This window comes from Pleurodeles waltl, chromosome 5 (genome assembly GCF_031143425.1).
Source record: "Pleurodeles waltl isolate 20211129_DDA chromosome 5, aPleWal1.hap1.20221129, whole genome shotgun sequence".
In the NCBI taxonomy this organism is placed as follows: domain Eukaryota; kingdom Metazoa; phylum Chordata; class Amphibia; order Caudata; family Salamandridae; genus Pleurodeles; species Pleurodeles waltl.
The window spans coordinates 1,257,657,235-1,257,669,771 of record NC_090444.1 but is presented as its reverse complement, the minus strand read 5'-3'; the positions used below and the strand labels follow the sequence as shown (position 1 = coordinate 1,257,669,771).

The 12,537-nt window shown below is 38.1% G+C and overlaps 1 protein-coding gene across 4 annotated transcripts in view; it reads left to right on the top strand.

Moving 5' to 3' along the window:
* The window catches only part of MAP3K7 (mitogen-activated protein kinase kinase kinase 7), a 271,033-nt gene that overhangs the window by 119,958 nt on the left and 138,538 nt on the right, over positions 1 to 12,537 (top strand). For all 4 annotated transcript variants that reach the window (XM_069235507.1, XM_069235506.1, XM_069235505.1 and 1 more), the window contains exons 9-11: positions 2,470 to 2,551; positions 8,661 to 8,785; positions 12,120 to 12,279. In XM_069235507.1, the coding sequence (XP_069091608.1) occupies positions 2,470 to 2,551; positions 8,661 to 8,785; positions 12,120 to 12,279 (367 nt within the window). The remainder of the gene's footprint in view (positions 1 to 2,469; positions 2,552 to 8,660; positions 8,786 to 12,119; positions 12,280 to 12,537) is intronic.

The window sequence follows — 12,537 nt, the reverse complement described above, 5'->3', positions numbered from 1 at the left end:
TCATCAACAGCGATGCTGTTCTGCTGCCTCTCTCTTTTTTTGACTTCTTTATATTTTCATATAATATGATATAACTTTAACGTTCATGCTATACACTATAAAGATTGAACCCACTAAATGGCACCTACGTAAATGGAAACATTTGCCAGGCTATGGAACAGGAGCCAATGGTCAATTGTGTAGAACACTGCTGAAATATTTAAATAGATTGGAGCTACAACACACCCACCATGTGCATTCTTCCTATGATCAGCCACTTAACACATCACCACTACTTCTGTCTTACTTTTGGGCTTAAACCCACCTGAAAATTATCAAGAAGGCCAGGTGTTTTAACAAATGATTGCAGTTGGTGGATGGGAGCACTTTCTAATTTTAGTAAGTTACTCAAATATTAGCCTGAAATTCACTTTGCCACTTTTTATACCAAACAAACAGCACCTCTCATGAGATGCTATTACCAATAACGGAGAGGGAATAGATTATTTTCCTTGCTCTATGTGTTTGCAGGGGCACATATATAAGGAAGAACCTGTAGCCGTAAAAGTAATCATTCAATTAACTGTGGTAGAGGAAACCTTTCAACACCTGAAGTGTTAAATGTAAGTATATCCATGTAGTACGCCAACCCATTGGCTGTGAAAGCATCACACATTTTACTCATTTTTCATAGATAAATGCAGATTATTCACAAAGGGTAGGGAAAGCATTATAACCTTGCAAAGAGCACTAATTTTTTGAGTCCTTAGGGTATAGCTTTAACATTGGTGATTTCATTAGAATAATGTTATTTTTCTCTGTCCTAATCATATGGTTATATTTCCCCATGTCCTTAACCCTGAGCAAGTGATTCTTCTAGAAGTCATCCATATAATCCTGTTAGTTTGATATGTGTAGGCTTGCGGTGGACCAAATTAGTATAGAACATATATCGTTTCTCATCAGGCATTTAATTATTGATAGTTGTAATTCTGTGTTCATTGTTGAAGGTAGCATCACCCATCATCTACAGCAAAGTATTGTAAATGTATTCTTAAGGGTTTCTAGTTCTTTCTCTGTCTTTAACTTTTGTCTCCTTCTGCTACCCAATTTAGTGGCTAGATAGTATGTCATCAGTACTGTTTTACAGATTGTGGGCATTAATCTCCCTAACCTAACAAACTTGACAACTGAAGACATTCATGTATTGAATAAGGTGGTTTATGCTTGTTTGGATCTTTCTATGTGGATTGGATTAACTTCAGGAAAATACCATATTTTTATGGATCTCAGCAGCTGCCTGGGTCGCCTGCATAGTCTGATAGCTGGACATAGCATGAAATTTGTGTTATTATAGATTTAATGTTCACTGATAGGGTTTACCATGGCTTATGATGAAATGTTCAGTCAGTTAATGAAATAAATGAGCTGCCAGCAATATTACATGAATATGAAAAGCAATACTGAAATCAGTCAGATGACCACTCAGTGTCCTTAGCTCAGGCCTGTATTTGTTTAAGACATGGTACATCCTGAGGATTGCAAAGGTGAGGAAAGTAAGGCATGAGTGAATCAATCAAACATAATTTGAATATGGCATCTTACCACACCTGTCCCATAAGAACACTGTCAGGTGCAATAACAGCAAAGTTCCGGAATAGAAGTGTAGCACTCTTTTAGAAGTCAGTGCTGACCATGTAACTTTGAGCGTGGAATATGGTTTGTGTATTGGAAATTGAATGGCAGCAGTCTGCTCTGGTATTTGACTATAGACCAGGCCAGCAATTTGTATCAAGGTCAGTTTATATTTTTTAGGTCTGTTTTTAATTTTAATGATGACATGACCAGAATCTCTTTAGTGGTACAATTTCACAATGTGCCTGGTTCACAGAGATACTGAGAGGATTCAGAAATCTGTTCCCACTGTGCTGTTCTTAATTTTGAAGTAAAAGTCCAACTTTATTTAGGCATTCTCAATTCCAGGAGTATTCCTGAAGATCAAAATCTATGGAAGTTTAAGATATCAGAGAACTTACTTGTGCAAACTGTCTACATTCAGGATCATAATTAGGTACATAATTCTGTATGTATAAATGTAAATGTTCTTACGTCTGCCTTGTCAAAAGTAACTTTGAATATGATAGATCCATCTGGAATGCCCTTAAACCAATGCTTATTACAAAACTTGAATGTGCAAACATTTCACTATACTGGCAACATTGCTCCATTTGCAAATATTCTTTGCCTATAGTAAAACTTGCCAGCCCTCTTTCTCAGAATCCACATTGAGATTTTTAGAAAAGTACAAAGTGGGAATTTTGCACAGCTAGTTTGGTTAATCAGTGCAGTATGATTTATCAGGACTCAGAACAAATGAACTCCCCTTTTAGAAGAGGAGAGGAGAGGATCAAGCAGTAAAAGAAATTTCTTTTGAAGCAAAAATAAAGGTTCTTCAGTGTTTTCTTTTAATTTTGTTTGTTCCCTTTTTAGTATTTTCCTGGAGCTGATGACCCTCTGCAGTATCCATGTCAGTATTCAGATGAAGGCCAAAGCAATTCTGCCACCAGTACAGGTATAATATGTAAAGAAAAAGACGTACTGATTTTGTTTTTATTATGCAATGCTATATTAGGGGGCTAAAAGCAATGAAAAAAATAGCTTTTCACAAAAACATGAACTTATTATCTCATGTGTTGTTCTAACCTGTTTAGTATGTTTGGAAAGCTGTATATGCCTCTCTTCTGTTTACAACTTGGGCACAGGATATCATTGTTTGTTCTCTCTCATTGATTCACAAGGCCTTAATATATTTGGGAGAAGGGCTATGTAACACCGTTTGGCTTCGAAATGTTAAAGCATTATCATGACAGTCCTTATTTTCAGGATTTTATCATTGATTGAGCAACAGAAACCTTAACCTATCCTATGCAGTATGCTTCTTTCTGAAAGGTGATAAAGGTTCCGGACTCCTCTGTAACATACCTGAATTTAATAGACTGACACCTTGAGACAAATGTTGTATATCCAAAGTTATGTCGGTGACTTTGAGATGATATCACAAGGCACACAAAAATATCACATGGCTAGGGTTTTGTTGTTTTGCTCTCTACAGAAATATTGACTTTTCCGATTCATAGAATGTCTTATTAAAAACATTTTATTTACCAGAAACTGTTTTTCAATAGAAATATGCACATCTTATTTGCCTTCTCTGAAGTTTGGAACAGCATTCTTATTGCAACCTGATCTTTTGTTAAGGCTTGCGTATAAACCCTTGCACCCATGGGCTCTTTTTTATTATGAAGCTTGTCTCTGTTTTTTCTGCCATAGAGGGAGTCAGAAGGGAGAGGGAGCTTTGTGCTCTTTCCACGTCCGGACCTTTATTAAGGATTTTTGTTGGTTTGGGATCAAGAATTTGTCAGTCCAAATACATTGTAATATATCACAATGGAGACATAACTCTTACCTCTGAGTACCTACATTTTTAGGTTGAGTGTATGCGTACGGTCTCTTGTATACTTTTAAGTATACTTGTACTGTGGGCATAAAGCCATTTCATTTGTTCATATCTGTCATTTATAAATCCTGTCTTGCTAGTGGTCAGTGATGCCTATTTGTCCCGCATTTTTCCTCTTTGGGAACAGGGACCAACTACTGTATAATTACGCTGTGTCGTGTTCATATGTTCTTTGGGGGACTTTTTTTCTCTTCGTTTCCTGCTCCTGTTCAGTGAAGCTTCCCTTTTCATTTGCAGAGCATTTTTACTCTCAGCTTAGCTTCGCTGTAAACATGGCTGTAAATAAGGCTGTTATCTTGGTCACATTTGTTCTTCCTCGCTCTGCGCCATCTTTCGCTGCTGTCTCTCAGCTGCCTGTCTCCCACCCTTCCCTGGTTTGGACTCTGTTTACCGAGTGTGCCTGCCTGTGTGTTTATTTAATTACTTGTTTCCTTAGTATTCCAAACTCCACCTGAAGGCATTGGAGGCTTTACATAAATACCAGCTACATTACACAAGGACATATTCATTTTTATAGGCACAGCAAGATTAAGTGATGTTAAGCCGATGCTGTGACTCAAACCCATTCCTCACTTACAAAGTCGGCAGCTCGACTCCTTGTGCCACACTTTCTCCCTGTTCTAAAACATTTCTATGGAGCGCATGAAGCATTCCAGTTCCTATCGTTGAGACAGCGTGGTGTGCAGCGCTTTGTTTACCTCCTCCATTTTTTATTTAATTATGTGTTCAAACCTGTTACTGTTTAATGGTAGGGAAACATGACTTCACATGTGTGAGCGTCCTGTGTCACTTGACCACAACAGATGCTTGCACAAAACTGCTCACACACTCGCAGGTCACATTTTTAAAGAAGACTTGTCAAGTGAAAGACGCACACAAACTCCACCAGAAGGTATTGGAGGCTTCATATAAATACCAGCTATATTACAGAAGGACATATTCATTTTTTGTAGGCATTGTAATATTAAGTGATGTTGAGCCAACGCCTTGACTCGAACTCTGGTCCTTAGTTCCAAAGTCGGTAGCTCTGGTGGTTGTGCCACACCTTCTCCCTGTTCTACCACATTTCTCTGAACTCATGAGACATTCCTGTTCCTTTCATTGGTACAGCATGGCACGCACGATCTATGTTGACCTCCTCCATTTTTTATTTATTTACTTGTTCAAACTTGTTATTGTTTAACGTTAGGGAAATAGGACTTCGCACGCATGAGCGTCCTATGTCACTTCACCACCACAGATGCTTACACAAAACTGCACACACTCTCAGGTTGCACTTTTAAAGTAGATTAATCAAGTAAAAGACTCGCAATTTGGTGTATTAATAGATATAGCGACTGATATAAATCCATGTGATTCTGAACACGTGATCTTAAAGACACTACAGTTTGTGGAAAATAGTTGTGAATAAAAAAAACAGACCTTCCTTTGTCTTTCTAGGTCAAATGAGGAAATGGCATGTGAGTTTGTGTGCTGACTTAAATAGAAATCTCCCAAGTACAGTCTTTATCTCTGCAAACTGCTGATGTCAGAGCCAGAGTACGCTTTCAGTGGCTGCATTTCTACTCTGAAACAGACTGAGACAAATGAGTGTTAAGTAAACTTAGTGACAGGCCTGCTAATGTCCACATTCCAGGCAGATGCAAGCTGCTGCCTGCAACATCTCTTCAGGTTATGACACCTCGGGTGAGGAGATTCCCAAAGAACGTGCACCCAACTGTCAAGATGTTCTTTCCACCAGCATCCCACAGCCTACTATGAAACAATTTGTTTTTATCTTTTGATGTTTTTTTCATCCTTCTTTTAACATCGTACTGGAACCTGGCTGCTGCTTTAGTCTTTGATATCAAATACACAAAGTATCATTCCCTTTATGTTCAGAAATAATTGCTGGAAGATTATCATTCTGTTGGAACTTTTACGAAGTAGCATGGCAGATTTAAACTAGGATGCTAAATGGCAACATTTTAATTTTTTGCTGCAGATAGTCAGAAGGTACATGGAAGTGCTTTAGTTATATGCAGGGCCACTGGAATAATGTGGCCGTAAAATACTAAATCATGAGGCAGGGTTTACCAGCTTATTTGGTAAGAAAAGTCCAGTTATGAATTTACAACACCAATAGCTCCAACTCAAGCAAATGTGAGACCTACATTACAAATGCTTGTTACTAATGGGCTGAAACACTCTCTCTCTGCTCCTCTCTCCCCTTCTCTCTGTCTGCCTGTCTCTGCCTCCTTCCCTCCCTTCCCTTGTCTCACATCACTCCCCTACAAGAGCCTCATGAAACACAGGTTAAGGCTCTTTTTTTTCTAGAATTGCTTGGAATCCTAAGCAGTCTTCTTTCATTTCTCCATTTAATATATTGTTTATTGAGATTGAAATAAACAGTGTAATTTTATGAAATAAAACATGTTTTAAAACCTTAGTGTACAGTTCTAAACCTATTGTTCTACCTAGTATCAGTTGGTGTTGAATGGTTATTGTGATCTATGAATTACTTTCTTAGGTAATTACAAGACTTAAACATCACAATCCCAGCATTGCTTTAAAGGTTCTCATATTCATTTATCTGATCGTTATCATATCATATCACACAAATTAACCAGTTTTACATTCATTTGTTTTTCCATAGATGGACCAGCCTCTGGTAGTGCATTAAAGTTATACAACTGTGCCTCTTTTTGATCATATAACAGTGGAGCAAAACATCCACGTAGATGGCAGTTATATTATCCCACATGTAGGTCTATCAAGTCGCCTTCAGGTCTGTAATAAAGGAGATATTTGTAAACAAAAGAGCTTATCTCAAGTATAACTTACTGATTTGAGATTCTAATCCATACTTGGTTCTGGTTATTTTAAATATTCAATTCAATGGCTGCAGGTCCTCAATGCATTATTGCAGCTATCTTAACTTCCAACCATATAGCCTGTTTGATGGTCAGCTGCTGAAATTCATATATATAATTATGTATTCCGAGGTAGCAACACCTTTCCGGTTATGGTTAGGTCATGTCATACAGTGTATTGGAAAGGCTTTTTTTTTTAACACCTTTTGGGGCACCGTTGAATGAATCTACACAACTTTCGAAAAATGTATTATATTTTGGTAGGCTTCATATACATAGGTCAACATTTGGGGCAGAAGCAATGTAGGTCAAAAAAGTGACCTTTCACATTTGACTTTCCATAAGATTCTTTGCTCTCTGATAAAGAGCAAATGCTAAATGGAACTACACCACGCTTGGCATGAAAATAGGAGTTTTCAAAAGGAAGTACCTTTGCTTAGTTTGCTGTAAATCAGTTCAGAAGTTTGGAGAAATGCTCATCAGGAAGGTGTTTTTGTTGCTGTCAAATTGAATTGAGCTATTAATCAGTATAGAGACATCTGGAACCTTGATGATTTAAGAATGGTCTGTGAACCTGGTTTCGCGGATCATTTGTAAGCCAAAATTAAAAAAAAACAAAGAAATCCCATTGGGTCAGGGAGCTTGTTCTCCTATCATCCATTTTAGGTTTGTCAACTCGCAGCTCTCTCAGTTAGTCGCATCTTCAAGTAAACTATTAAAGCTGCCATCATCAGACATCGGAACTAAGACCTTGTGTCATGAAAAAGTAAAATTGAGCAGCCTTTAGAGGATATGCTGAGGATCCCCTGCACTGCTGGATAAATTAAATTTAAATTGAGGGGGCTTTTTTTGTACATTTTTCTTTAAAGTGCTAAAACTGTCTCATTTGAGAGGTAAGAATCATCGCACTTGGCTGGATGAAGGGAGACTGTCACCTGGATGGCTGACATTGCGAATCTGGTGAAAGATTACCTAAGGTTGTAAAGTAATTGCTTTGCAGTGAAAGAGATTGTTAGAAATGTTGAGTACCTAACATGAGTAGTAGCAAAATAACAGTTTATTCACTACAAGGACCACATCTAACCACAGTTTTAGTTGTGAGTGGACGGTTTCAAAATTTAGTGCCTGATCTTGTACCTTGGCCATAAAGGGGTCCAGTGAAGGTGCTACTCTCCAAACGAAGGAACTTTAAGCCACAGATCATTAATGCGACCCTTAATGAAAGTATACAGTGAACAACAAGAGGTTTTAATAGGTAAAAACAAAGAAATAACATGCCAAAAAAGAAGCTGAATATTCTTCTTAGGCATAAAAAGGAAAGGACCGATCCATGTGACAGAGGGATACTTCCTACCTTAACGCTTCCCAGTAGCTTTAGCGCTGCAGATGATGCTGGACAAAAAAGCCTGCATAACATATTATCAAGGGAGTTATCTTTGTCAGTTGAATGGTGCTGCTACTCTGCTGTATGGACCATTGGAGATGTATCACAGTTTGATGCTCTCAGAGAAATACCTGGTGAGACAGGAATGTGGCACAGGGTGGACCCAGTAGCCATTGAAGCTTACTTTCAGAACCCGATCACAATTATCAGGCACCTTGCACAACTTGTGCTACTTAGTGCTGTGAATCAGTACTCTGTGGAGCAAAACACACACACTCTTTTGCATTTGCACTGCAATTATAGAAGTAGTTCAGACTGTGATCTAAAGTAGAGTTAGAAATTAGAAAAAAAACCAGTATGGCGTTGCCTTGTGATAGCACACGTTATGGTTATGACCACAGTCCATCTAAGCCATAACTCAAACAGCAAATGCAATATGCATGACCTCATAATTTGTGTACCAGTAAAAAAGTACAGTGCGATTAAATAACACATACTCAAACCAATAAATAATACTACATTTATATTTGTCTTTCATTGTGTTATGGGTAATGTGATATATAGTTTCCTATGGAAAATTATTTACAGCATTTGTATTTGGACCTGTGACATTGAAGATTAAGTCATCACCATTGCATTTAGAGTAAGTTGAGGGTTATGACCATTACATTTGGTGTGCATGTTCTGATTTGCGTGGCTTTTTTTAGCTATGGATTTCGGTCAATGCTATAAATTGCCCCTTTTTTTGTTTTAATTTGTAACCATAAAAAAATCATTTCACTTTGTGTTTTAAGTGAATATGTACTATGTGTGTATAAATGTGTGTGGGCTAGTTAGTTAAGTCATTCTGTTTTATTGTGGTCAAACGTAATAACCACTTAACCTTTTAAAATGTGTGTCTAAAAAACAATCTTACATTCTATTATAGGCTCCTTTTTTGACAGTAACAAAAGTGATCCTAGTAATGAACTAGGTGATTTTCCAGCAAGTAAGAATGATACGATGAAACGGTTGGAGTCAAAACTGGCGCAAATCAAGCCTCCGTCCAAGCCGGTAAGAAATAAGACTTTCCATCCAAAATGTTTGTGTTTTCTCTAAACATACCTTTTACTTAACATAAAGTTAGTTCTGTATTGTGCATACTATCCTACAGCAACAACAGAGTTGAAAGTTGGCATATGATGAACTTTCTATTTAGGTATGAGCTTACAAGTAGCTTTCTTGTTTTGGTACATTCCCTGAAACGCCATCGTCAACTTTTGGATGAGTCTGAAAATATATTTAATAGATACTGTGTATAACAGGAAAAAGTGCAGGGTTTCTGCCAGCATGAGCTTACATGTTGACCTCTCCAAGATCTAAGAACACACACACATATTCCTAACTCCAGATGTTTCCAGAGTTGCTCACATGTTCATAAGTTTCACTATTCTAATCTGCAAGTTCAGGGATAAATTCATGGGAGTGAGGCAAACCGAGAACGGGCTGCTTTTAAAAAGTATCCATATATACACACAGCTTCTACATGTCCAGCCATTTCTGAAAATCGAACTTTTATTTGCGTGCGTTTCTTGTCTCAGCTAAAAAGCTGGTCATTCCAGTTGTTTAGCACGGTCAAGAAACCTAGCGATGCAGGCTACTTTAGTTAAGCATTAGGCTGAGTAGTTCACTTTTATCTGATAGTTTCACATTGATTGATTAACAACAATCTCTGAATGAATCCTTTTTCCTGAGATAATGGCAGCTTCTCAATTAATGTTTATCTGCTGCGGCTTGGAGAGATAGATATGTTCGACTTCGTTGCCTTCTGTAAATCACAACGCCTTTAGACTGGGTTCCTTTCCTCTCTGCCGGGCTGTGTTTAAGGTTAGAATTGCAACGTGAGGCACATCTAGACTGTGAATAGCCACAGGGACACCCAAGACACCCGCATGGGTGTCCAAACTGGAACTTGGTTCATGAACCAGTTTGTGATTCTTGGCATGATACAACACATTTTGCTTTGCAAACTAACTGTCTTGTTGGTAAGCCTGGGGAGGCTGAAAGAAAACTATAAAAAAAAGCCTTCGCAGTGCCCTGCTCTCCCACTGCAGAAGACCCAAATGGACAAAAATATATATTTGTTTGGGAGAGACCATTTATTCATGTAAAACAAAAGTTGGTCGTGGGCTGAGTGACAATTGTCTCTCCCTAACCTGCAGAGCAGGGGAATGCAAGTTAAAATCAGTGGTGGTGATAAACCCATGCAGAATAAAATAAATAATTCTCTGTGTGATACTGACTGCATACTGACAAAGCATTAAAAAACATCCAAAATGCTCCATGGAGCCTGACCTTGCCTCAAAGTGAAAAAAGAGGTTGCTGCCCCTCAAGGAAATTACTAGATGCCAACTAGTAAAGCCTTGCGGTTCTGTACTCTTTCTGTTGACTCCACAGGGACATCTAGTCAGGGCCTATACTACTGCTGTTGTGCCTCCAATATGTTGAGCCCAAGAGGGTTTTGTGTGGATAGTTTTTTACACTGTTTACGCCTACACACTGGTATTTTATCTGGATTGCCTCAGATAACGTTGTTAGGCAAGGGGTTTGGTGTTAGTTTTCCCCCTACAAACTGTGACTAGAAGATTTATTCTATGAGAAACCTTATTTGGCTCGCTCAGTATGGTTTGTATATTATTTTGCCAACTGTAATTTTGTACATTTTTGTATTACTTGTTGACTGTGTTCTCGTCTTTGACCATGTAGAACTTTCTGCTGCCCTTGGGCTAGGTCTGCACTTAGAAATACCAAATATATGCATAATTTGTAATTTTAAGTCTATGCCTGATGATTAGCTTGTTAGAAGACCTATTCTCAGTACATCAGGCCTGAGCTGGATACAGTGATAGAAACTATAGTCCTAATTAGTTCATTGGGAATCATTAAATAAGATGCCATAGGTGGTAAGAGTTGTTTATTATGATAGGTTTCATCAAAGACGTTAGGCCCGAATCATCTATGAAAATTATAAGTTCAAACCAATACGTTTAAGGGTGGATTGTTATTGCAGTATGTTGAAGGCTGTAGGCAGATATTTTGTTACTGAGACTCACAGATTGCCATCATAGGCAAAGGGTGTTGGTTAATCACTCTAGCAAACTCTGCAAGTGGAAGATTTGCACTTTTAGAATTCTTATTGAGATCCCTTGAAAGGCTGGATAATGTTTTTCCAACTGTAATTTTGTACTAGTTATAGTTTTATGACTGTCAGATTTTTGCCTTACTGGAAGGTTTATGCTTAATATAGCAGACCTAAGTTTATTAGAGTGACAAAGCGATGATCAACGGTACTGCTCTAGTGGTTTATTGGCTAGAGTGATATGTCCCCTTTCATTTCTATCCTCCCTTTTTTTTTTTTTTTTACATTTAGAGTGTAGTGCAGCTCCTATTAGTGTTACTGAACTGTTTGCTTGCTGCTCATTTAATTTGCGTGGTGCTGCATCCTGCTTGGCCACTGCATCTAAACCATTTTTAAATGGTATTGTCTATAGTTGATCATTATTTTGCTGTCCCAGGACTGACAACGCATTGCTTATAATTATGGTGGCCATGTTGGAACGTGAAGATTATGTACTACTATCCCACTGCTATATGGCTGTTCACTCCTGTTTCAATTTTATTTTATTTTACAAGCATACACTTGCCATGCAGCACCATTTTTTTCTATGCTTACTGAGTTTGTGTTTTATTGTGCTATTTGGTGCTAATTCCTCTCAAATGCAGGCCAACCCTAAACAGTGGATGATCCCCTCTTTAAAATACCAAGCTGTGAGACTTGTCGTATTGCCTCCACACATGAGGATTTGTAGGAACTCACTGAGACCCTTTATATGATTTGCCATTGTTGATTGTGGACTGTTTCCTGCTCACAGGCATGCACTGCCCATGCCATCAGCAGTGCCAGATGCCTGGCTGTATTAGATGCCAGGACAGCCATTAATATGCAGAGGCATCTGCCAGCCAGCACCTGGGGTTAGGGAAGAGAAAAATCTATTGAACTAGCAGTGCTTTCTATATTCATGCTAATGTAATGTCACCCTGCAGATGAGACAAGTGTATTTTGTGTTGTGGGTGGATGTTGTAGGAAGCTATTCCAGACTATAATAAGGTTGACATCAAATAGAACTATTGCAAACAAACTATATATACTTTCTGAATCCTATCACTAAATGATCGGATAATTCAGATAAATGCAATCTGCTTCAGTGGTCCAAATTTACCCAGGAGACATTCACTATAATCCACTATCCAGGAACACAACTAAATCTTATGTTAATATAAGCTTAGATACCAATATTAACTTGTTATCTTTTTTGGATTTCAACAATTGTGTTTTTTAATATTTTAGGGTGAGTCTGGCCGTTTGAGTTTACCTCCATCTCGTGGTGGGAGTGTGGAGAGTTTGCCTGATGTTCGAGGACGCCCACCATCCACTCTTGTTCCAACAGAAAGCAAGAGGATGAGTGCAGATATGTCAGAAATAGAAGCAAGAATTGCTGCCTCTGCAGGTACAGTAGGAATAATGAATGAATAATGAGTGGATTTTTCAGGCTACATGAAATATTATTTCTAATAACTATGTAAATGGCTATGCTAGTTTCTAGAAACACGTTGCCAACTGATCTCATTTGTGTTTATACATAAGCAGTGAAAGTACTTTATTTACGTTTTGTTAATCAGTGTGCTGTTTTCCCACGCTAGTCTTAGGTGCCAAAAATAGCTTTGATCATTCACTTGGTAGAAAAGCTAAATATAAAATATATGCT